Here is a 24433-nt window from a genome sequence, read left to right on the forward strand (position 1 = left end):
GACAGAGAGGAAGCTGAGGACCAGAGGTCATCTTGCCGGTGGCTATGTAGACATCCTGTGGCAGGCAAAGGCTCCAGACTGGAAAGTCTGACTCTGGAGCCCCATCTCTAACCATGACCTTGTCCGCCTCCTGTTTAGGATGGGGTAGCTCTAACCAGGGGTGGGGGGGTGGGGTGGGGAGCTGCCTTGGTAATGCCATTTCCCAGATGAAACTCTGCCTTCGGCTCTGGGGAGCTTGGACTTACCCAGGCTGTTTTTCACCCCTGTCCGTGATGGCAGGACATGCTCTCACAGAAATAGTCAGGGAACTAGGGTCAGGAAGCTGGCCTGGAAAGGTGAGCCTAGGCAGAAGGTAGCCCATGAGGTGGAGTGGGCACAGAAATGCCAGGGGTCTGCCCCCTTAATTGATTTTTTTCACAGTCTGGAAGTTGTATCAGGTACTAAAAGCCAATACTAACAGCACGTTTCAGTTACTGACACCATATTAATGGTAATTTATTAGGAAATCATTAGAACTAAACAGGTGATCTGGAGCCTTGAACCAAACAGGTGGCTCTGTTTGGGGATGAGAGAGAGGGACAGAAATCAAGAAGACACACAGGAGGAGGAGGGCAGGCAGGGCTCCCTGCAGGGGCGCCACACGGCCACGGGAAAACACAGGAGACCCTGGTGCAATGACTCTGTGTGTGTGTGTGTGTGTGTGTGTGTGTGACCACATCACTGATAATATGATAATCAAGATTATTGTGGAAGAAAATTTTAATTGTCCAGGTGTCTGGGGGTGTGGCTTATAGTAATATGCAGCTCTGTTTTCATGGTGGATCAGGGATCGGAGAGGTGAGCAATGATACGTGGGAGGGGCCTCTGGGCTCGTTGGGTGGAAACTCTGCCCCTTCCTGACCTGGTCACTTGCTGCTCACTATTCAAGAGAGCTGATTTCAAAGGAATCGTGTGTGCATCTGTGTGTGCACAGGGCAGTGTGTGTATGCCTGTGTGTTTCCGTGTGTGTGTGTGTGTGTATGTGTGTGTGTGTGCCTGCATCTCTCACTCTCCCTCTTCTCCTCTAGGGAAGGAGCTGAACAGAAGCCAAAGGGTGATGGGGAATCAGGAAGCAGACAGGAAGAGGCCTCCCCTCCTTTTAAATTTTTTATCCTTTGTGATGCTGGGGATCAAATCTAGGGGCTGGTACATACGAGGCAAGCACTTTACCACTCAGCTACACCTGCAGCCCAGATGTCTTCAGACCCCAGGTGTGCTTGGGGGATTCCATAACAGTGTCTTTCTCTCTAATCCCTAAGTCTGTTGCAGTTTAAAATGGAAATAAATTCAGCTCTGGTCCCATCCCTTTCGAACCCCCTGTGCACACAGTGGGAGCTTAATAAATACTTGATGATGATGATTCTGAACCTGGGAAGCTAGCAGCTGTTCCCAGCTCCAACTCTCAGAGCCCCATGGGGAAAATCAGGCAGGGGGTGACCACGGGGCGTCTTCAGTCTTTCTGCCAGATCCTCTAGTGACTCCATGCCCAGCTGTTAGGGAAGAGGCTGGAGCCGTTGTGCTGTGCGCCTCACACATCCTGCTTTGGAGAAGCTGGTTCTTCCTGGACAGATTCTCGTTGGCTCGTTCTCATCCGTCATGTGAACAATGTTTGTTGAACAACCACTTTGAGAACTGGAGTGTCAGACTGACCTAAGTTCAAAACCCTGGCATCTTTAATTACAAGCTGAATGACATCTGGCAAGTTTCTTAATTTGTCTGTGCTTGAATGTTCTCCACCCTTTCTTTCTTCCAACGGTTTCCATTTGTAAAGGGAGAATGATGACATCATTTTCATAGGGTTGATGTAGGGGTTGGAAATGACAGAGAGGGGGTGCACATACATTCCAGGAGCTCCATCAGTGGTAGGTGAGTTTATCCACAGTGAGAGGGAGTGAATTCCCTCTGCTTCTGTGACCTTGACGTTGCTACTCAACAGCTTCGAGCATCAGTTTTCTCCTTGGTAAAATGGGAACATAATGCCCGCCTCCTTGGGTGTTGGGAGGATGTACCTGGAATAATATGTGCGAAACAATCTGTGCCTTAATAAATGTTTGTCTTCCTGAGCGTCTTGCCCCTCATCAAGGTGACAGTGCCCCTTCTGAGGAGTCCCTCTGTCCCTCCTTCCACTGTCCCCGCGGGAGCTTACAACCCTGGTCACCGTGGGTTTGCGGACTTCGGCCATACCTGTCACGGAAAGAGGGCGGCAGCAGTTCTGCTCCAGGGTCGTGGAGCAAAAACTACAGTTCCCAGCCCTCGCTGCGCTGCCGCCCGGCCGGGAGCCTAGGACTGCAGGCCCCTCCTTCGGGGCGGAGCCTGGGAGGGGGGCGGAGTTAGGAGGCGGTTGGAGAGTTGAGCCGAGCCAATGAGACCAGCTGCTAATAAGTGGGCTTGGCTTACAGTATAACAGTGGCAGGAGGAGGAAAGCGAAGCTATCGAGCCAGCGAGGAGTGCAGCTCAGCCTGGCCTCACGCGCTCCTAGAGGACCACCTCCTGAGCTAGAGTTCTTTCCCCGCTCCTTCCTTCTCCAAGCTCCCCCGCTGCCCTTCCTCACTGCCCAATACAATGCATTCTTGAGAGGCAGCGTCTGGACTCCAGGCAGCCCCAGAGAACCGAAGCAAGCCAAAGAGAGGACTGGAGCCAAGACACTCTGGTGGGGGAGCTTGGATGCCTGGCTTTCTTTGAGGACATCTTTGGAGCGAGGGTGGCTTTGGGGTGGGGGGTTGTGCTGCAGGGAATCCAGCCAGGCCCCAAGATGGACACTTCTGGGCACTTCCATGACTCGGGGGTGGGGGACCTGGATGAAGACCCCAAGTGCCCCTGTCCATCCTCTGGGGATGAGCAGCAGCAGCAGCAGCAGCAGCAGCAACAGCAGCAGCCGCCAGCGCCGCCAGCGCCCCCAGCAGCCCCCCAGCAGCCCCCAGGACCCTCGTTGCAGCCTCAGCCTCAGCCTCCGCAGATGCAGCAGCAGCAGCAGCAGCAGCCACCGCATCCCCTGTCTCAGCTCGCCCAACTCCAGAGCCAGCTTGCCCACCCTGGCCTGCTGCACTCCCCTCCCACTGCTTTCAGGGCCCCCCCTTCGTCCAACTCCACGGCCATCCTCCACCCTTCCTCCAGGCAAGGCAGCCAGCTCAATCTCAATGACCACTTGCTTGGCCACTCTCCAAGTTCCACAGCCACAAGTGGGCCTGGAGGAGGTAGCCGGCACCGGCAGGCCAGCCCCCTGGTCCACCGGCGGGACAGCAACCCCTTCACAGAGATCGCCATGAGCTCCTGCAAGTACAGCGGTGGGGTCATGAAGCCCCTCAGCCGCCTCAGCGCCTCCCGGAGGAACCTCATTGAGGCCGAGCCCGAGGGCCAACCCCTCCAGCTTTTCAGCCCCAGCAACCCCCCGGAGATCGTCATCTCCTCCAGGGAGGACAATCATGCCCACCAGACCCTGCTCCATCACCCCAACGCTACCCACAACCACCAGCATGCCGGCACCACTGCCAGCGGCAGCACCTTCCCCAAAGCCAACAAGCGGAAAAACCAAAACATTGGCTATAAGCTGGGACACAGGAGGGCCCTGTTTGAAAAGAGAAAGCGACTGAGTGACTATGCTCTGATTTTTGGGATGTTTGGAATTGTTGTTATGGTGATAGAGACCGAGCTGTCTTGGGGTTTGTACTCAAAGGTAGGGGCTGTGGTTTCTCTTTATACCTTGAACAAAAGGAATATGTAGGGAGAAAGAGAGAGAGAGAGAGAGAGAGAGAGAGAGAGAGAGAGAGAGAGAGAGAGAGAATGAGAGAGAGAAAGGTGGTGGTGGGAGAGGCATTAGCTCAGTTATATGGAACACTCTAACTTCCCATGGTTTTCCTTCTTGATCCCGGGAGAATTCATTCCTCACTTCCTTTTAGGGGGGACATCCCCATACACTGTGTCTAATTTGCAGACTCCGTGTTAGGGAGGATTAAAGAATCCCTTCTGAGAAATCGTTTTTCCTCCTGGCTCACTTGTACTAAAGCATAACCCAGCAGCTTAACGCACCAATTAATTACACTCTGCCTTGATGTGTTTGCCAGTTCCTGCGACTTCCCCTCCTCTCCTCCCTCCCTGCTCCACTCCATTTTCCCCAGGATAAAAAAGAAATAAATGTCTGGGTGGGGGTGGGGGATTCTGTACCCACGGCCCAAGTCCCTTCTATTCTCCTTCTCTTCCCAAGTTTCTATTTCCCTCCTCTTCCCCCAAGAGACTCGGGGCAAAATAGAAAAGCACCGGGTGACCTGAGTCTCCCCAGGGCATTGGGGTAAAAATACAGGCGGAGGAAACCAGCAGTCTCTTCCCTCAGGAAAGAGGACTCAGGGTAAACCTGCTGCTGCCTCATAAACATCCCTTGATAAAAATGGCTACAGGTGTTACCCAGGCAGAGCAGATGGGCACCGCCTTGGCTTCAGCCTGGGGGGACCGCCTCTCCTTGGGATGGGATGACAGGCTTCCCCAGCGGTCCCGGCGAGCCAGCGCCCCCAGCTCAGCCCCGGTTCTCCCCTCCCACCCCAACTCCTTCTCCTCGGGATAAATAAAGATGAGAGCATGTGTGAGTGCGCCCGGGTGGAGACGGCAGGCACAGGCTTCAGGGGGTGCTGGCCCCACCGCTGCAGCCTCTCAGTCGAGCCCCAAGACGGAGGAAGGGGCTTCCCTTGCAGGGGGAGTGGAGATGGAGGAAGGTGGGTTTCCGCTGATGCTCTACTTGCCAGGGAGCCCTTCTGCCGTGGGCTGGAAGGCTCGGAGACCTGGGGGACCCCTGGACAAGTGTCTTTCTTCCCACGGTACCCCTCAGCCCCAATTTGTTGGGGTGTGTGTGTGTGTGCGCGTGTGCGTGTGTGTGAGAGACAGATACTTGTGCCTATGCCTGCTTTTCGCTTGGATTTCTCTATTTATTGTCATTTTGGGCAGGGGGTGGCTGGGCTGGCTGGCGGGTAGCTGGGAGGGGCTCAGCTGTTGGAGGATTCAAATAGAGCTTGTTTCAGGCCGGGCACAGCTGCTGCGAGACTGTCACATTCCTTGTTGAAATCCAGCCGCAAAAACCTGGGAGGTGCTGATCGGATTTCCCCCATTCCCAGCATGTCACTTTAACCAGGGGTGGGCGGGCTAGCCCACTCTGGAATCCGGTGGGGCAGACCTGTCAGGCAACCTGAATATTCAGAGTGTAGACTCCCAGGCAGAGAGAGGGTCTTCCGGGGACCCGCCTGCTCTGGGGGGGGGGGCAGCCCCAGCGGAGGGCAGCCCTGGGAAGCTGCTCAGTCTAAATAGCTCCTGCCCCTCGGTGAGCAGAGAAGCAAGTGGGGTTTCCCCTGGAAACGCAGCTCACTGAGTCATTCCTTGAAATAAGCCTCTGAGTCTGCGGGTCCCTCTGCTCACTGCTTTCTCAGAGTCACCTCTCCTGCTGGGCGCTCTGCTTCCGGAGATAGGGCTGGCAGCCACCTTGGGCCAAGCCCTGTATCCCTCCAGTCATTCCCGGGGGGTCAGCAGTCCTTCCTAGGGGAGAACCGATAAAGGCCCAAGGGCAGGGGCCGAGGGGAAGAGGCGACACCAGCGCATCCTCTTTCGGTGACCCTTGTGGTTTGAGCTCTTAAGGAAACGGCTTTTCCCAAAGACAGTGGCCATGCTCAGGGAAAGGGGTTTTTCCAGAGCTGGGGAGGCAGGCTGTGGGTGACTGAAGGGTGAAGTGACCCGAGGTGCTTGGCTTCTTCTGTTCCTAAGTCACTGACCCTCTGACTGGTGGTGGCACAGAGAGGGCAACGGTACAGAGGGTCCTGCTTGCCTCAGCTGTTGAGGTGGCTCTTCTTGTGCACCCTTGGGCTGGGACTGGGGCAGACAGGGCTCCCTTTAACCTGCTTACCCTCTGTCCTTCCATCTGGATCCCCATGTTCTGAGTCACCTATGGGACAACTATTTTCTGGGCGTCTTGTGTGTGCCAGGCCCTGTGGACCCAAAGTGGGGAGACGGGGAGGATATCCCTGTCTTGCCTGGGTGCAGGTGGCATTGTGTCAAAGAATCAGATCAAGGTTGGAGTCCTAGGTCGGCCACTTCCAGTGTGTGATCTTGGGTAAGTCCTGCAGCCTGGAACCCATTGCCCAGCCGTCAAGAGGGAGATTGAGTCAGAGGAGCGTAAGGCACTCAGCTGGTGCCGGCTCAATACATGGGGCCTCTTGTGATTATGGTAAGAAGAGAGACAGATTTAAAAAAAAATCAATCTAACTCTGGCTCTAGAATCAGTGGGAACCAAGACTTGTTATTGGAGGAGAGAAGTTCTTAGAGGGGGCTGACTGTGGCCAGAGACCACTTTTAACCATGGGTCTGTTTTGGGGGGAGGTGAGCATCTGCCCCCCAGCTTCGTGGAGGAATGGGCTCTGGGACAGGAGTGTTTGGGTTAGGGTGAAAAATTGCCATGGGAGAGCTTAGAGACACTCCAGTAGCCCTGGGGACAGATGAGTGACACTCCATTTTGCTTCGGAGCTTGTGTGATGCTTGGCTTGGCTGGCCAGTGTGAGGCAGGAGGATGGACAGGGTGACCATGGGCACCCCAGTCAGGCTGGGTAGTTTTGCATCTCTGGTGGCAGCTCCCTCTCAAAGGCCTTGAGGAGGAGGACACTATTGTTTCCCCCAGTGACTGAAGATGGGCCTGTGCCTTGTGCCCGGGTCGCTGGGTTCTGAAGTTCTCGGCCTTTCTTTCTGGGTCTGTGGCTTTTCTGCCTGTCTTGGGCTGGTGTCTGTTCTGGGGAAGGGATGCGCTACCCAGGCTTGGTCTCTTGAGGAGGAACACGGCACGTACCTGGAGCGGGTTCAGAGTCGATGCAAAGGGGAGCCAGCGTGAGTGAGGAGGTTGAGAAATCAGGACAGAATGATCCCCGGCCCCCACCCTCACAGGCCGTAGGCCATGACACTGGCAGGCGGCTCTGCTGAGCGCTGGGGTTTCCGCCTGGAGCAGGGAGGCAGGGCGCAGGCACGAGGCGGCTGCTCTTTCTGAGAGACGCGGAGATGGTCCTAATAGGTCTAAAGGCACTGGGCTTCCCCTGACCTGAGTGGGGACTCTGCTTTCTTTCTTTCTTTTCTTAAATGAGTGGCTTTCCTCTCTGCAGACTTAGGGCCAGATCCTGTTGAGAAATCTTGGTGATACTCACGATTCCTCTATCAGGGTCAGAGCAAAGAGGATTTGGGGTCCTTCTTATTGTTCTTTATTTTCTTCTAGAGCTGGTTTTCCTCTCCGGGGTCCAGAGTTAGAGATGGGGCCGGCCTGCCTTCCCCCTCCTCCTCGGGTTGTGGACCCCCCCACCCCCTCCGCAGCTTCATGGTGGTGGGGCTGTGGCCTCTCTCCAGTGAGCCAGTCACCAGGGCTATGGGGTGGTCTCGTGGGAGGCTGGGACACTCTGGCGCAGCAGGGGGCACTTTTCACTAATCCTGTACAACCTCAAACACTTCCCCACCCTCGATTTCAAAATTCATCTGAGTTTCCCTTCTCAGGCAGAGCCATCCTCTGCCCACCCCCTGCCCCTCCTGCCTAGGCGACCAGCGTCCTGCCCCTCCTTCCTTCCGGCTGCCTCTGGCTCCTCCCTGCACCTTTGCTGGGTCCGTTGCCCAGGTAACTCAGCTGCACTCAGAGGCGTCCACGTGAAGGTGCTTGCTGGCGCCCTGTCTACTCCCATGAGGAGCTGCTTTTCTCACCTCTGACCTTGGAGGCCACCCAGACGGCAGGTTTCTCCTCATGCCCAGAGGAGTCAACTCCTGGCCATTCACTCTTCAAAGAGAATGGTATCCCTTAGGCCAGGGCCGACTTGCTGCCTGTCTTTTTGCTGAATGCACAGGGTTCAGGGAGTCCACCTCTGGCCTCCATCTGGAATGGTCAATGGTACCCCGTTCTTTTTACTTTTTGGTGCTGGGGATCAAACCAGGGCCTTTTGCATGCTACACAAACACTTTCCCATTGAGCCGCTTCCCCAGCCCCAGTAGCATCTCAGTCCCGGGCTCTGCCCTGCCCTGCCCTGTCTCCAAAAAGGCAGTGCAGAAGCAGGTGCTGTGGGGTGAATGACTGTGTTCCTGCGAGGCCCAGGTGCCCCTGGGGGTGGGCAGGTGGCTGTCAGAGCAGGTTCTAGTGTGATTGAGAGGACCCCTGGGGCACGGTGTCGATGGTCCAGGCATGCTGGGAAGTGGGAATAGGACAGGTTCCTTTCCCAGACCCTCGCTGGGGAGGACCTGGAGAGTTCCAGAAGGCAGAAGACTGTGAAGGCTTTGACCACAGGCAGTAGCCTGAGAGCCAGCTGCCAAGGGACTCCAGGGCCACATTTGATTGTCACAGGTCACACTGAGTGTGTTGTCCCCGAGGAGGGCCAACGACTTCTGGCAGTGTGAAAACAGGCTCTCACCCCCCAGGATGGTGACCAACTTATTTATAATCTTTGTGGACAGTCAGCAAATGAGTCAAGCGTTTGTAACCCACAGGGGGACGGCTAACTTTTTAGCTGTGCCTTCCTCTGCATGTCACCACACTATTTATAACTGTCCTGGGGAAGGCTTCACAGTCCGTCCGGGCTTCCCCTCCCCTCAGGCGGCATTATCTGGGTGTATGGGCACTGGCCTGACGGTTGGGCGTTTGTCCCCTGAACAGGCTCATTAGAAAGCTATTTGACGCCTCCTGTTTCCCTTAGTTAGCTTTCAGGAAGGGGATGCCCTGTCTACTCCCCGAGTAGCTGCTGTGAGGCCACCGCCAAAAGATCCGCTTTTTAAAAAGTGTTAGGCAAAGAAAAACAAAATCAGACAAAAATGCAAGTGAGCTGTGCCGTGAACCCGAGACCTGATGGAAATGTCCGATCCCAACAGGGAGCTGGGGTTCCACGGCCGTCATCTGTGAAGCCTATCTGGGGGAGAAAATAAGAAAGTGTGTGTGGGGGGTGGGGGGTGGGGGGTGGCTGTGTGTTGATGAAATACCACTTTTCCCTGGCTCAGTGACAGGAAGACCAGGGTTCTCATTGGGAACTGTTTTTCTTCTCTTGCTTTCAGAAATCCCTAAGGGGGAGAGAAAGAAGAAAGTCCCCTCGTCCTCTTTAAATAATGAGGGTGGGGATTCTAGGACTGCTGTTCTCAGGAGCTGCCGGGAGGAAGGTTCTAGTGCCTTTTCTCCTGGTGAGGAGAGTCCAGAGGGGGCTAGTGGGTTTTTAGGGGTCCTTCCCCCCACCCCTGTCCTTCCACCCCCAGGGGCTCAAATGGGATCTGGGAGGCAGGAGAGGAGGCGGGGCTGGGGGCAGGACAGTCCTGCTCTACCTCGATGCCCAGCCTCCTCGGTGCAGGAGAGAGAGGGCGAGGACCTTTGTTGAGCAGTGGATGACTGCACATCAGAAAGCCCTAGACCTAGGTGATCCTCGAGGCGTCCGTTGCAGACGAGGTCACTGGCTGGGAGCCCTGGTCCTGGTCCTTTTCACTCTCAAGGTCATGCCCTTTCCCTTGCCTGCTGTGCTATTGGAGAAAGAGATTATTTATTATTATTATTATTATTATTATTTATTTTTTTTTGGTATGTGTGGTTCTGGGGAACCCAGGGCCTTGCGTATACCAAGTGCTGTACCCTGGGCTATACCCCCAGCCCAAATTGCTTAGATTCAAATCAAGATCTATGGGTCCGAGGCCAGAGATGCAACATGTTGAGACAGGAGGCTCTCTACCAAGAATGCGCAGGAAGGACTGGACGTGGGAGGGGGACGTCAGTGTGGCCAAGAGAAGGCAGGGGTCTTTGGGGCCACCAGGGAGAGGGCTACCTGTGGCGTAGCCTGAGCTCAGGGTGAGGCCGTGGAGAGGCCCATGGTGGGTCCCTGAGATGTCACACTACAGGGTTTGGTGATACTGCCCTCATGGTGATACTGGACAAGCTGCGGGGTAGGTGTGGGGATTACAGAGGAAACAGGAGCCTGTCCTTCAAAGAGCTGGTGGAGGATCCTGCCGTGGCCCCACCCCGCCCCAAGCCTCAGTGACCACTTTTTTTTTTTTTTAAAGATTTTATTTACATTTTAGTTTTCGGCAGATACAACATCTCTGTTTGTATGTGGTGCTGAGGATCGAACCCGGGCTGCACCCATGCCAGGCGAGCGCGCTACCGCTTGAGCCACATCCCCAGCCCCATCAGTGACCACTTTCACACACAACGCTCTCAGCTCTGTCTGGCTCCTTCTGCGTCCTCTTGCTCCCTCTCCAGTGCTGCCGCATGGTCACTTCCCAGGGGTCGTCTATGTGGGCTCAACATCTTACATCCTACAGGTATTTCCACGCCTGTGTCCCTCATGGTCCCCATGATGGCCTCAAGAGTCGTCACAACCAATTGAATTTCACAGATGAAAAAACAGAGCGGCAGGTTTCTGTGGCTTGGTCCAGGTGGTCACAGGACCGAGTGGCTGAACGCCAGGTGCAGGACAAGTGGCTCTGGAATGAGGTTCAGGTCTCCAGTGCGTTGCCAGCCGCCACCACAAACCTCTGCTGGGAACTGGAGAGGAGACTGCTAGGACTCTCTAGGCTCCTGGTTCTAGAATTTTCTTCCTTACCCTGGAATCCCCTTTCCCTGCCTCCTGACTGGGCCTCATGTCAGCTGCAGTCCGTGCTGAGGAAGGGCTGCCTCTGCTCCGAGGGACCCTGGGGAGGGCTCCCACATCCTACTTCCAGTCCCTCCCCCCGTCTGGCCTTCCATTTCTTTAGTTTAAAAATAAGAGCGGACCCCCGTTCCCTTCTCTGGGATTTTGTCATCTGACTCCAGGTCACGGTCCATCTCAGAGATGAGCAAGCCCTGGTCCTCCAGCTCACGTTCTGGAGGAGCGTCCCGAGGGCTGGACTGGTTTGTGATCTTGGTGCTCACAAGGAGGAAGACAGTAACTGAGGCCGGGGACGTTGGGCTCCCTGGGAGGTGGAGTGGTCCCGAAGGGCCGGACAGCTGGAATGGGAGGGTCATGGGCAGGGGCCTGTCGCTCAGTGTGTAGCGAACACGGCTGGTTGCGTGGGGGGCAGCCTGAAGTCCCTGCTGGGCGGTCACCACAGGGAGGGAGAGAAGACGGAGCGCGTCTCTGGGACTAGGCCTACTCTGAGAGGCTCTGGATGGGAAGCGAAATGCCCATGGCAGGGGCTTGAGCAGTGACGGATTCAACGTTGAGTGAACTGTCAGGAGCTCAGTGCTAAGGCCTGGGATCTGGGTTCAAATCCTGCCTCGGTGGTGTACAGTGGGGGCTCTTGGGAAGTTTACTGGACCTGGATCCTGTTTCTTCAGATGGTAAAGGTGAACCCCAACCCCGATGTGTAGGAAGACCCCCAGCACAGAGCAAGGTACCCATCGAGCTCCAGTATCTGCCAGCTGTTGCTTGTATTAGTTATTAGAAGATGCCACCCGGAGGATCACACTGGAGAGACATGACTGTGGGTGTCACCTGTGCATGTCCCACAGGTTGCTGTCAAGGAGGTGTGTCACTGGTAGGAGGAAGGGTCTCTGGAAGAGGAGGGACAGGCCCCGTGTCCCATAACGTCCTTACTTCTGGTGGCAGGTTACCCGGGCGTGTTTCTGGATGGTCTCGGGGAGAGGGAAGTGGATACTTTTCTGGAAGGTGGGGCTGGACCTCTGACACCGTCTTGTCCCGTGGGGCCGGTTACTCTCCGCCCCGAGCTGGCCGTCTGTGGTCTGGGCATAAGCTTATTGGACGTGGACATTCACCCTGGACAGGTGGAGAGAGAGCAAAAATAAACCCATGGGGCCGGGCCAGAGGCTGAGAGGCCTAGAGGAAGGTCAGGGGGACACGGGGACACAAGATGACCAGGCAGAAAGAGGCCGGGAGGCTGGGCCCCAGGGAGAGGGCTGACAGGAAGGAGGAGAGTGCTCCGTGGCCTGGACGTGTTGTCAGGAGAACACGACTTTCCCTTCAGGACTCAGGAGGGTGGTTTCTAGAATTCCAAGGGCGCTTTCTGCCTCGAATACCTGCTTACAACACCAGGGCTGGGACATTGGTGACTTTCCCCAGCCGGTGCCAAGGGGCACCGAGGGCAGCTGCGTAGGGGAGGGGTGACCCCGACCTGCCTGTGTGGAAGCCATTCTCCCCCCACCAAGCCTGGTCACAAGGTAGCCAGGGTTGACGTCTGAGCAGAGCCTTGGTGACACTAAATGAACAGCATGCAAATGATGTGTGAAGTAATATGCAAATTGGCGTCTGTTATTTCTGAGTCAGCTTCTTGGGCATTTTTCTTAAGGGACAAGAGCGGTGCTTTGTGTCAAATGAACAGGAGAGTGGGCATCAGGGATCCTCCTTCAAGGACCGCAGAGGCTGGTCCACATGTGTTGAGTTTCAGGTTACAGACGGCAAGGCCCAGAAAGGTGGGTGCCTTGCCCAGCGTTGCCCAGCAAACGGGTAGATCAGCTGACCAGATTGAGCCACCTCTCCTGGTGACCTGTAGGTGGCTCTGAACAAAAGGAGGCCCTGTGGGGAGGCAGGAAGAAACGGTACCAGGCGCTAATTCTGGCCCACTCCTTATTGCTGGGTTTCCCGAAGGCCCGTGACTCAACCTCTCTGAGCCTCAGTTTCCCCATTTATAAACGATGAGAATCTTGATAACGGCTGGGTAAGTGGCCCGCGCAATGGCTGGCGCAGTCAGTCCAGGCTGCCAGCGAATGGCGGTCCCTCCTCGCGCCTTCGCCTGAGTTGGCACCTGCCTGCAAGCTCAGGTTCCACCAGCAGGAATTTCTGCCCGGCGTTTTCTCCTTTTGGAGATTCTTGATTTTAACAAATTGGGGCTTGGCCATTTTCTTTCTTTTCTGAATTCCAGTGGGGGAGATGTTGGCTCTCTAAATAGCTCCTGCACGTGAGAATGCCTGCAGCCCTGACCCGGTGGTGGCCCTCTCTCCTGAGGGCAGGCTCAGGATAGCCCTGCTGCTCCCTCTGGGTGGGACCATTGTATTTGGAGGGGCGTGGAGCCGTATGGCATAGGGTGGCATGACTCTGGGGGCATATCTGCTTGGTGTGGATCATGCCTTCCCTGAACGGCCTCGCTGAGTTTGCCTGGGTAGGCAAGGCCCCTGTGGGTAAGGCCGGGCTTGGACTGTGCTTACAGGGCTCCGAGGCCCAGAGAAGCTCTGTGATTTGTCCAAGGCCACTCAGCATTGCAAGCAGCAAAGGTAGAGCAGGAACCCAAGGATTCTGTGTTTTAGTCCTTGTTTCTTGTTTTCTTTCTTCCAAGCCCGTACCCTAAACATCCTAAGTTCCAGGAGTGCAGAAGGTCTGTGGACCAAGTACTGAGTCAGCTCTGGGGGTCTGTCCTCCACCAAACGGGCTGCTCGGTGTTCCTATAGAACTCAAGCTTCATCACAGCCCGAGGCAGGCCTGGCAATTTAGCTGTGGAGGGTTGGGTGGCTTCCGAGTCTGGAAAGTGGGCTCCATTTCCTCCTATTAAGGGTGGAACTGGGGGGCGCTCAGTGTAGGGTGCTGGCCTGGCATGCTCAGGGCCCCGGGCTTTCTTCCCCAGCACCGGGGAAACAGAAACAGAAACAAATTTCCTCTCGTTCCTCCTGGTTAATGATGGCCCTTGCCTCGACTGTCTCTTGGAGAGCTCCGTGGCCTTGGGGATCATTTGAGGTCCTTCACAGCCCGTGGTTCCAGGCCACTCCTGCTCTGGGCTGGACCTGGCGTGTGGTTCTGCTCCCAGGGAAGTGAAGGGGCTGGCCGGTGGGAGGGCATTCTGGCCCAAGGCGCCAGGCTGGGTCCGTGCTGTCTGCCAGGGATCCTGAGATCCCTCAGGAGTGAAATGAAATTGATGCAAGCTGAGAGCGAGTCTCTGGTGGAGGTTGAGTCATAAGGGGTTTTCTCGCAGGCAGACGGGATCATATATAATGCTTCTGTCCCCGGCAGCTCGGGAGAACACTGCACGCTCGTAAAATGGAGACTTATGTCCTCCAGAGTGACATGGGGTCTTTTTTTTTTGGTTGAACCCAGGAATGTTTAATGTTTGACCACGGAGCCATATCCCTAGCCGCCATATATATATATATATATATATATATTTTTTTTTTTTTTTTGGGGGGGGGGTTGTGTTTAGACGTACATGACAGTAGGGTGTATTTTGACATATTATACATATGTGGGGTGCAACCCATTACAAGTTTAATTCCATTCTGTGGCTGAACATTGTGTGGGGTTCCACGGGCTGTGTGTTCATGTATGAGCACAGGAGAGTTCTGCTGATTCTTCCTGCCGTCTCTCCTCTTCCCATCCCCCCTCCCTTCCTCCCCCCCCCCTCCTTGTTAAGGGTTAGCATCTACATATCCGAGAGAACATTTGACCTTTATATTTTATTTTAAGAAAGGGTCTTGTAAGTTACTGAGGCTGGCTTTGAACTTGGAATCCCCCTGCCTCAGCTTCCTGAGCCGCTGGGATTACAGGTGTGGGCCACCAGGCCTGGTGACCTGGAATCTTATCAAGGACCGAAAAAGAGAAGAGATGGGGAGGAAAAGAAAAGAAATATTTATTTATTTGATTAATATATCTTTTAGTTGTCGAGACACAATGCCTTTATTCATTTATCGTTTATGTGGTGCTGAGGATTGAACCCAGGGCCTCACACGTGCCAGGCAAGTGCTCTACCACTGAGCCCCAGCCCCAGCCCCCAGAGCAAGTATTTGTTATGTGCTTTTTATAGCTCATCTCATTAAATCCTCCTGACAACACGGTGAGGTGAATATACCCACCCCCATTTGGCCGAGGACAGGCTTGAGGTTGGGAGAGGTGAGGTGACTTGCCCAGTGGCTTCCTCTTAGCTGGGAAGCAGTGGAGTTGGGATTCAAACCCAGGGCCGGGTCTCTGCTGGCTCCAGCCGCAGATGGGCTTGTGCAGGGCATCTCCTGGGCTCTTTTGAACCAGGGGGATGTTCTTGTCTCTCACAGTTCTCAACCCCTGTCCCCTGCCCTTCCAGCTCCCACCAGAGCTTTGGTGGGCCACTTGGGCTCACGGATGGTGCGGGGAGGTGGAGGGGTGCTGTCGATTTAGTGCAGAGGTGTGTTGAGTCTCCAGGAGCCAGTGACAGGGCAGGCCGGGCGGGGGCCCGGGAAGTCTCCACGGGTGGAAGGGGTCAGCTGAGCCATGTAAAGCAGGCACTCTGGGTTCTCGTCCCAGCTCTGTGGTTTCTGGCTGCGCAGCCTCGTGGAGGGAGCTGACCTTCGTCTCTGTCTCCAGGTCTGGCTGACGAAACGGGGACGAGGATGCTTTCCTCTCTCTGGAGATCATGTGTCCTGAAGAGTGACGGAGACAAGATGCAGGGAGGACACCTGGTCAGGGCTTGGTGCATACCTGCTGTTGGTACTGTTGGTTTCTCATGGTGTAACTCGGAAAACCCCAAATGCAGACTTCTTTCCCCAAACCTGGAGGACTAGAGTGAGACCCGCTCCTGGCCCCTGCCTCCTTCAGCAGGATCATCTGGCCCTCATGCTCTGTACCCCTGGCTCCCCACCCCAATTTCATATAGATGCTCAGGCCTTCTCTCCCCGCTGTCCATGAGCCCCTCACCAGATCCCCCAGCCCCTCTGTCCCCATCCCCTCTGCTTCTCGAGCCTGGGTCTTGAGTTGGTAAGTGCTGGTGAGGACCTGCTCTATGCCAGCTGCTCGGATCAGCTCTGGGCTTCAGCACTGAGCAGACCCGGGGCTCACCGTCTGGTGGGGGAGGCAGCCCTTGACCAAGGAATGGCAGGTGTGAGTGAGTTCTATTCCTCTCTCCCCCGGGACTAGGGGTGAGCTGGGGGGTGCTCTACTGCTGTGCTACAGCCCCGCCCTTCTTGTTTTTTATTTTGAGAAGTGTCTTATGAAGTTGCCCAGGCTGGCCTTAAACTTGCGATCCTCCTGCCTCAGCCTCCCGTGTTGTTGAATCACAGGCGGGCGCCACGGCAGCTTTAACCCTGGATGGATTCGAGTCTCCGTCCTGGCTCTGTCCCTTCCTGGCTGTGGGCCTTTGGGAAATTGCTTCAATACTTTGATTCTCAGTGTCCTTGTGGAGGTTGCGGGGGGGGGGGTTGTCATTGTAACCCGGGGGCTGGGGCTGCTGCGAGGAGTCAGTGACAGGCTGCTGTTGGAGCAGGTGTGATGTGGGTTTGGTCTGTGTGAGGTCAGCAAAGGTCAGCGGAGCGTGTGGGTGGAGAGAACCGCCAGGCACGGCCCAGCACACTTGTCCCTGGCCTCTGTTTTGTCATCTGGAGAATGGGAGCGATGTGCGCGAGGAGCAGGAGCTTCCATTGGCGGTCTTTGGAAGGGCAGTGGGGGTCCCTGGAATTGGCAGCTGCGGCGTTCCTGGCTGCGGGGTCTGTTGGATGGTGGGCTGGGGAGGTTTGTCTTCCGTCCCCAAGTGAAAACCTGTGAAGGCATTGTGGCTAAGTGGATTTCCTCGCTCTCAGGAGACAGCTGAGAGACAGGCCTTCTGGCCAGCCGCCCTCCCTGACGCCTCCTGCCTGCAGGCCAGCCCTTGGCACGAGGCCCGCTTGTCTCCTGAACCCTCCTCGCAGCAGGGATTTAATTACTATAATGTAAGGAGCCGTGGCTCGGGGCCTTCTGGCAGAGGGGAAGCAGATTTGTCTTCTCACTGGGAGAATAAAAATCGATGGAAAGGAAAGGAAATGTGCCTTCCCCTGACTTTTCTGGGACTTTTCTGGGGTGGGCCGAGAGGAGCAGGGCAGCAGGGGACACAGTGTTCAACCAGAGACCCTTGGCACCTCCACGGGCCTTCCCCGGATGGCTTGGCTAGGCCGCCTCTGTTTCCCCAATGACCCCGGCCAACAGATCAGTAGCCACATGTTAAGCACCTACTATGCGCTAGGCACTGCCCTTGACAAACTTGCAGCTGAATAGCAAGTCCAGGCATAAAAACAGATGATTTTATCCATGCAACAAATAGTTATTGAGCACCTATTGTGTGCGGGCATTTTATTCTAGGTGCTGTGGATACTAGGGAAAATGACATCAGTCAATTACATACGGTGTTATGTTATGTTAGAAGTGCTATGATGGAAAACAAAGCAGCAATGAGAGGCATTAGATTTTGAGGGGAGAGTGAGTGGGCGTTTTATTTATTTATTTATTTTTGGTACCAGGGATTGAACCTAGGGGTGCTTAACCACTGAGCCACATCCCCAGCCCTTTTAATATTTTATTGAGAGACAGGGTCTCGCTGAGTTGCTTAGGGCCTCACTAAGTTGCTGAGGCTGGCTTTGAACTTGTGATCATTCTGCCTCAGCCTCCTGAGCTGCTGGGGTTACAGGTGTGTGCCACCACGCCTGACCTGGTTATTTTATTTGATGATTATTATTTTGTTTTGTAACATTGGGGATTGTGCCTATAACTGAGCTACATCCCCAGTCCTATCTATCTATATCTATATCTATATATACCTATATATATCTATATATCTATATCTATATATCTATATCTATATCCATATCTATCTATCTATCTATATATCTATCTATATCTATCTATCTATCTATATATATATATATATATAAATTTTTTAGTTGTTGATGGACTTTATTTTACATGTGGTGCTGAGAATCGAACCCAGTGCCTTACACATCCCAGGCAAGTGCTCTACGACTGAGCCACAAGCCCAGCCTGAGTCCTTTATAGTTTTTATTTTGAGACTTGCTAAATAGCTGAGGCTGGCCTTGAACTTGGGATCTTCCTGCCTCAGCCTCCCGAGTCGTCAGGATTGTAGGCATGTGCCACAGTGCACTGAGAATGCTCAGGGAAGGCCTTACTGAGAATGTGATATTGGTGAAAGATCTAAGGGTGATTTCCTCTTTGAGGAACAAGGAAATAGGAACAGGAAGGTCCTGGGTCAGTTGTGGTCAGGACAGCCCTGTCCAAAAGAAACAGAATGCGAACTGCATCTGTCATTTAGGTTTCCTAGTAGCCACATTTTAAGAAGAGAAATGTGAAATTAATGTTAATATATTTCATTTAACCTGATATAACCAAAATATTATAATTTCAATGTGTAATTACTGTAAAATATTATTAATGAAATATTTTACACTCTATTTTTTATACTAAGTCTTTGAGGTTGGGTGGGTACCATGTTTGCAGCCTGTGTCAATCAATCAGACACTAAACGTTCATTGGAAATACCTAATTTGTATTTAGAATTCATTAAGTTATAGTGAAATAAACACCCAAGTTATCAAAAGCATACTCAAGAGTTTTCCAGTAAATGAATGTTGCATTTGTTTTTAAATTAAAAATTGACAACGAAATGCATGAAAGGCCAAGCGCAGTGGCCCATGCCCGAATTCCCAGTGGCTCAGGAGGATCTTGAGTTCAATGCCAGCCTCAGCAACTTAGTGAGGCCCTAAGCAACTCAGCGAGACCCCATCTCTAAATAAAATATGAAAAAGGGCCGGGGACGGGGCTCAGTGGTCAAGAGCCCCTGGGTTCCATCCCCGGTATCCCCCCTCAAAAAAAAAAAAAGATGCATGTAAAACCCGGTTGCATGGCCACATTGCAGGGCTCGGTGGACCATGTGGCTGAGTGTGTGTACCAGACAGTTCTCAGGCAGCAGGGTGGCCCGTGAGGCTGACTTGGTGAGTGACGGGTGATGACAGGAGAGGAAGCCGCAGACTCTGCAGGGCTCTGTGGACATTATGATGAATTTCACTTTCCTCTCGGTCAGATGGGAGCAGGTGGAGGGTTGTGAGTAGAGAGGTGAGGAACCCACAGGGAGGCAAGGTCAGGGGAACCCTGTGAGAAGTTGTGGTGACGGTCCCGTGGAGGGTGGTGGTGACTGGGATGTGGTGGTGGAAGTGAGGTGGTAAAATGCTTGCGTCTTCTGAATATCCGGAAAGACGAGTTTTCTGGTGAACTGGATGCATTGGGGAGGGGGAGGGGTGAGGGGGAGGGCAGATGAGGGTGAGGCCAAGGCTTCTGGCTCAAGCAACTGGAAGGAACGGAGGAGACTATGGGAGAAGCAGTTTTGGGGGAAGAGGGCATTTGCCGTTGGACCTGTCAGATTTAAGGTGTGTCCATTTCAATGTAACATGGTGGACTATGCCTTAGAAGTTGTGAGAGTTGACAGGGCAGGCACTTGGGGCCACGGAAGCCTTCTGCCATGGGCCTCTGCCTTCCAGAGGAAGGTTCGGAGCAACTTTTCAAACATTTCCAATAAATCATCTGTGTACATTTGGTGTTCACTCCGTGGAGGTCACTGGAAGTTACTGAGTAGGTCCATATTTCAAGGTCAAATCTCCCTCTTTCCCTGATGACCCCAGAGCAGTTTGATGAATATAGACTCATAAATGATCAGAACCCCCCTCTTCCCCTTGGCATGGCTGGAAATCCTGATATTATGGAAAGTTACTGAAATAATTCAAATGTTCAGCCCCTTCAGCTCCCAGGGCAGCGTGTATGTGTGTGTGTGTGGGGGGGGTGGGGGGGTGAATGATCCTGGAGGGGTGGAATGACCTCCCCAAGGACTCACAGCTGGCGGGAGGGGCGGTGTCAACGTTGGGCATCACCAGCCTCAAGGCCAACCAACTGGCCTAGTGTCCAAAAGTCCTCAGAGTTCGCAGGGCTCTCAGAAACTGGTCAGGGAGGCCACCATATCTGGGGGAAGTGTGGGGAGGGAGCAGGAATGGCCTTTAAGGTCCTCTCTCAACCCTCCCGATATCTGACGCTGGGACCTGGGCCACCCCACTTGGGCAGCCCAGGCCTGCTGGGCATGGGACTTCTGATCTGGGTTCAGAGCTGATCCCTGGCCCTTATTGGCCGCCTGGCTTTAATGATTCATCTTTGCGTCCAGTTGTCTGTTGCATGGGGCTGAGGGCCCTGCCTTGTAGGAGTTTTGTGATGTGAATGACCTGAATCCAGTGACTTGACACTTTGTTAAAGCTGATTTCCTTTCCTGCTTGCACATGAAGCCTAAGAAATGCCCATGCCCCACCGCTGGAGTGGAGGGAGGGGTGCCGAGGGGACACCTGGGCCGGCCCGGGGCTGGAGAGGCTGAGAAGGAGCATGCACAGGAGAGAAGCGAGGTCAGGGGGAGGTCGAGACCTGGGATCTAACTGGCCTTTCCTTAACTGGGACACTTTTACTCTCCAGGGAGACATGGAGCCAAGTCTGGAGACATTTACGGTTGTCACAATTAGGGGAGAGAGGTTACAGGCATCTAGTGGGTAGAGTCCATTGAAATAAAGAATAACCCCGTGTTAATGCTATGACATTGAGAAAGCCTGCCCTAGGTGACTCATTCTCACGGGCTTGTTCTGAAGACAAAAGAGAAGATGAGCGAGGTTGCTTTATTAACTGTGACTTGCCTTCTGTCCCCTTTCCCAAGGGACAGCTCTGTGTTGTTGGGAACTCTGGATCAGAAGATCCGAGTCTGGCGCCTTGTGCCTTGATGGAATTCTTTCCTGGTTATTAGTCTCCATGTCTTATTTTTCCCGGTACTGGGAAGGCAAGCCGGGGGTGCTTTACCACTGAGCCATATCCTCAGCCCCTTTTATTTTTATTTTTTTGCTTTTGAGACAGGGTCTTGCTGAGTTGTTCCAGTCTACCTCAAACTTGCAATCCCCCTGCCTCAGCCTCCCAAGTCACTGGGATTACAAGTGTGTACCATTGTGCCCGGCCACCATGTCTTTTGTCCTGGTAGGACTCAATGGGGCTGAGGTATGGGCCACAGGGGAGCCCGGATGGGGAAAATACCTGATGTGACAGCCAATGAGGGGTGTTGAGGTGATGAACTTTCGAGCCCAGGGTTGAACGAGAACTTTAGGAAGGGGACAGTCCTGAAATCCCACTGTGCCCCCGTGAGGCCACGAGGCTGTTCTCCTGGGCCTGCTCCATCTTGCTTCTTGTTTTGTGTCTCCTTGAACAGGTGGAGCTGAAGTCTCCATTTGGGGAAGATGGAATTTGCAGGAAAATGCAGGGCTATTATTTCTGTGCGTGTGAGTGGGAGACAGAACTGGGTGAGTGGCAGATTTCTCGGTGGGGGGAGAATCAGCTGAGTGTGCCAGCTCAGGCGTTGCTCGAATCCTTTTGAGGTGAGTGGGCCAGGATTCCCCAGTGGCCACCTTGAGAAGCAAGTTCCCATGCTGAGCTGACAACCAGCCCCCAGGAGAAGACAGAGTTGCTGTTGGGGAAAGGTCTGTACCCATGCATTGAAGATTTTAAGATATTGTCCCGGGCACATTTTCACGATGCCCATTCTGTGCCAGGTGCTGACCCTGGAGACGTTGGGGACACCAACAGGCAGGATATAGTTGCGGGGTGTGCAGGCTGCCATAACCGAGACACGTGAGCTACAGAGGAACAATGTCGTGTTAAGAGTATGTCTGTGAATGTTAGTGTCGGGATTCTTCTCTGAGGAGGTGGGACTGGGTGTGTGAGGCCTCATGAGTGTTTGGAGCTGAAGGGATGGTAGAGGCAGAGGCCCAAGGTTGAAAAGCGCCTGGTGCTCTCAGGGAGGGACAAAGCAGGTCTTCCTAGAAGTGCTGGGAAGACAGGCTGGAAGGGGACAGGAGCTCCCATTCATGGAGGTTTTGCACACCAGGCTGAGGAGCTGCACTTCTGTCAAAAGGCACAGGATCAGTGGAAGGTATTTCAGCAGGACCAAGTGGCGAGATCAAGCCAGGACACGGGGATGGAGCACAGAAGGAGGAGACTGGACACAGTGTCACTGCCTTGATCTAGAGGAGAAATGAAGGCATGGACCCAACGGGGGACAAAGGGAAAAGGCCACCTGGGAACAGGGGGGGACTCTTCTCTCCCTGGGCAGCTAACTGGGTTGGGTAAGAGCGTCGACATGAGTGCTGTGGCTTGATCACCTCACGGCTCTGCTCAACATCTAGCCCTTTCTTGGAGGGTGGGAAGCAGCGAGCCGTCAGGCAGCCTGCTGCTCCCAGAGAGTGGGGTGGCATGGTGCCCACGCCAGCAGGCACCAGCCGGCACTCGCGCCCTGGCTGGGGGGTTCTCCTTCTGGAACCCATCCGCGCTGGCTCCCGGCCAGGACCGAGGGAGATGGTGAACACCCTCTTCCTGCTGTTTTCAAAGACAGGGGAGGAGTAGATACGGAGCAATAGCAACGGCATGTTGGAGCCGCCCGGCTCGGCCGCAGCTTGGGCAGCGTCTGTGTGTGGATGGGCAAGCTGCCTGGGCTCCGTGATCCTCGGCTCTGCCCGTGGGAAGGGCGGGGGGATGCTTAGCCCACGGGGGGGTGTGAGAGTGGACCGTGGATTCGGTGAGAACCCAGGCTCATAGTTCTGGACTCAATAGTGGGTACTGTTTTTAATTGATAAGGAATCGTGGTGAACTGGGCAAGACGAGAGTTCATCTCCCTGGGAGCAGCTTTGATGGAGGGATCCAGCAGAATCCTGGGGTGTTACGATTGTGTGGCTCACAAGGAGGACCTTTGCCATCTACCTCAAGTCAACTTTTCAAAACAACAGTGTCCCTGCAGGCCGCTCAGGTAGCGCATTTGGAGAGTAGGTCAGCAGGGTCAGCCTCTGGCCTTGCTTGCAGTATTGGCAAGTCCCCTGGGTCCTCAGTGCCTCCCTCTGCCATGGCATTTCCCAGACTCTGGTTGGACCTCTGCCCGGGGCTCCATCTGGGTCCTGGCCCAGCTCCGGCTCCAGAGAGGAGGACGCTGGATTTGGCACCAGTGACCTGATATTCACCCTGGCTCTGTTCCTTCTCCCTCAGAGTGACCCGGACAGATGTGTGGGCTCTCTGAGGGGCAGTGTCCTCTTACTTGGAGTGGGGATGGTGGTGCTCTGGGGTTGCCGGGGTTCCAGAAGATAAGGGACATGATGGTGCCAACAGTGCTTGGCACACAGGGACCCCTGTGACTGTTCAGTAAATGAATGAGAGCAGGCCTGGCAGGAGGGGTAGCAGGGTGGGTGGGTGTGAGGGACCCGAGAGGAGACCCAGGGCCCGGGGATGTGTGGTGTGGGGCTCGGCGGGCCTGACTCGGTTCCGTCACTATTAACTGGGGGGCTGTATGAAGTCTGTTGCTTGCCCGTATGTGCGGGGGGGGGGGTGGCGGTGAAGGAAGGCTGGGCTTGGGGGGCCGCTCTAAGGCCTACGTTACAGAACAGCGATGCGTCTGCTTGGAGCACCAGCACCAGCAGCATACAGAGTACTTGAATCATCAATTCCTCCTTCAGTAGGCACAGCGAGTCCCCAAAGGGCAGTCCCCCAACGCCTTGATTACCCCCAACTGTGCAGCGCAGAGAAGAGGAGCTTCTCAAGGCCCGGCTTCCTCTGGCTCAGCTGAGCCGCTCCTCTTCCATATTCCTTTGCTCTTTCATTTCCTTCATGTGACCCAGCTGGCTGCAGCCACCTAAGGACAGTGGTGTACCAAGGGGCAGGGGAGGGAGGACTGTGTGCTCGAGGTGCAGACAAGGAGGGGGCGCGTTGTCTGTGGAGCATGTAAAAAATAAAATAAAACCGACGGAAACTCGGTCTGTTCTTTATTATCATCATGTACCGCCACTTCTGAACAAGATTGGTGATAAAACACTCTCCTCTGGGGGCAGATGCTCCCCGCTCCACCTTGGAAGGCGGCTGCTTAATGATCCTCCTGAAAAGAGCCGGGGTGGCTGTAAATATCAGGAAGGAAACTACTGGTCTGGCCCCGGCGGAGGAAGCCCAGATGATTTGGAGAAAGACCCCATTCATGATCGGTACAGCAGCTCCCATGTGTGGCCTGGGGGACCAGGGAGAGGGGAGGGCCTCACTGTGAGGAGGAGCAGGTGAGGCCGGGCAGAGTGGAGGTGGCGGCTGTGGGCTGGCTGGGAGGGACGTCTAGGTCACTGGATGCGGGAGAAGAGAGGGTATTCCATCTCTGCAGCGTGGACCAGAAGGAGGTTTTGGCTCCTTTTCTGGCTGAGGCCCTTAGGAGGGCCAGAGCAGCGAGGCTGGGGTCCCCCTTGGCCCTGTGGCATCGTCCGGTGGCCTGCGTGGTAGGCCCCACAGGGAGAAAAGCAGAGACCTCTCGGGTTCTGGGGCACGGGAGTCCCTCTTCTGGATCTGCTCCCAGAGGCGGGTGCCCCTGGTTCCAGTTGAGGCCTACTTGGAAGGGGGAAGCCGCTGACGGGTGGCTGTCTGGGGTTCCTGAGGCTGAGCAGCCAGGCTGAGCCCAGCCCACAGGCACTTCCCAGAAACCTGTGGCTCTGTCACCACGTTGGCTGGGTGCTGGGGAGTTGGCAGGATAGAATGCAGGAATTGCAAACAGGTTTTATCTGGGTGTCAACTCGGAACAATTGGTCCCCTCCCGTTGCCAGGAGGGCTGTGACAGAAGGGTTGTGAGGTGCTATCTGAGCTGGATGGGAAGAGGCGAGGCCCTTGCGGTCCCTGGGGCAGTGGGAGGAACACGGAGGGAC

At 54.7% G+C, this 24433-nt stretch overlaps 1 protein-coding gene across 3 annotated transcripts in view; it reads left to right on the plus strand.

The window, feature by feature from the left end:
• The first annotated feature begins 2484 nt into the window (after nucleotides 1-2484).
• Nucleotides 2485-24433, plus strand: part of Kcnn3 (potassium calcium-activated channel subfamily N member 3) — a 152513-nt gene continuing 130564 nt past the window's right edge. Inside the window, exon 1 of one of the 3 annotated variants that reach the window (XM_027920910.2) lies at nucleotides 2485-3712. In XM_027920910.2, the coding sequence (XP_027776711.2) occupies nucleotides 2792-3712 (921 nt within the window). In that variant the 5' untranslated portion in view covers nucleotides 2485-2791. Of the gene's footprint in view, nucleotides 3713-4638; nucleotides 4743-24433 lie in introns of those variants that run through there. The other 2 variants (XM_027920909.2, XM_027920911.2) reach the window with 2 other exon arrangements.

This window comes from Marmota flaviventris, chromosome 10 (assembly GCF_047511675.1).
Source record: "Marmota flaviventris isolate mMarFla1 chromosome 10, mMarFla1.hap1, whole genome shotgun sequence".
Taxonomy (NCBI): Eukaryota; Metazoa; Chordata; class Mammalia; order Rodentia; family Sciuridae; genus Marmota; species Marmota flaviventris.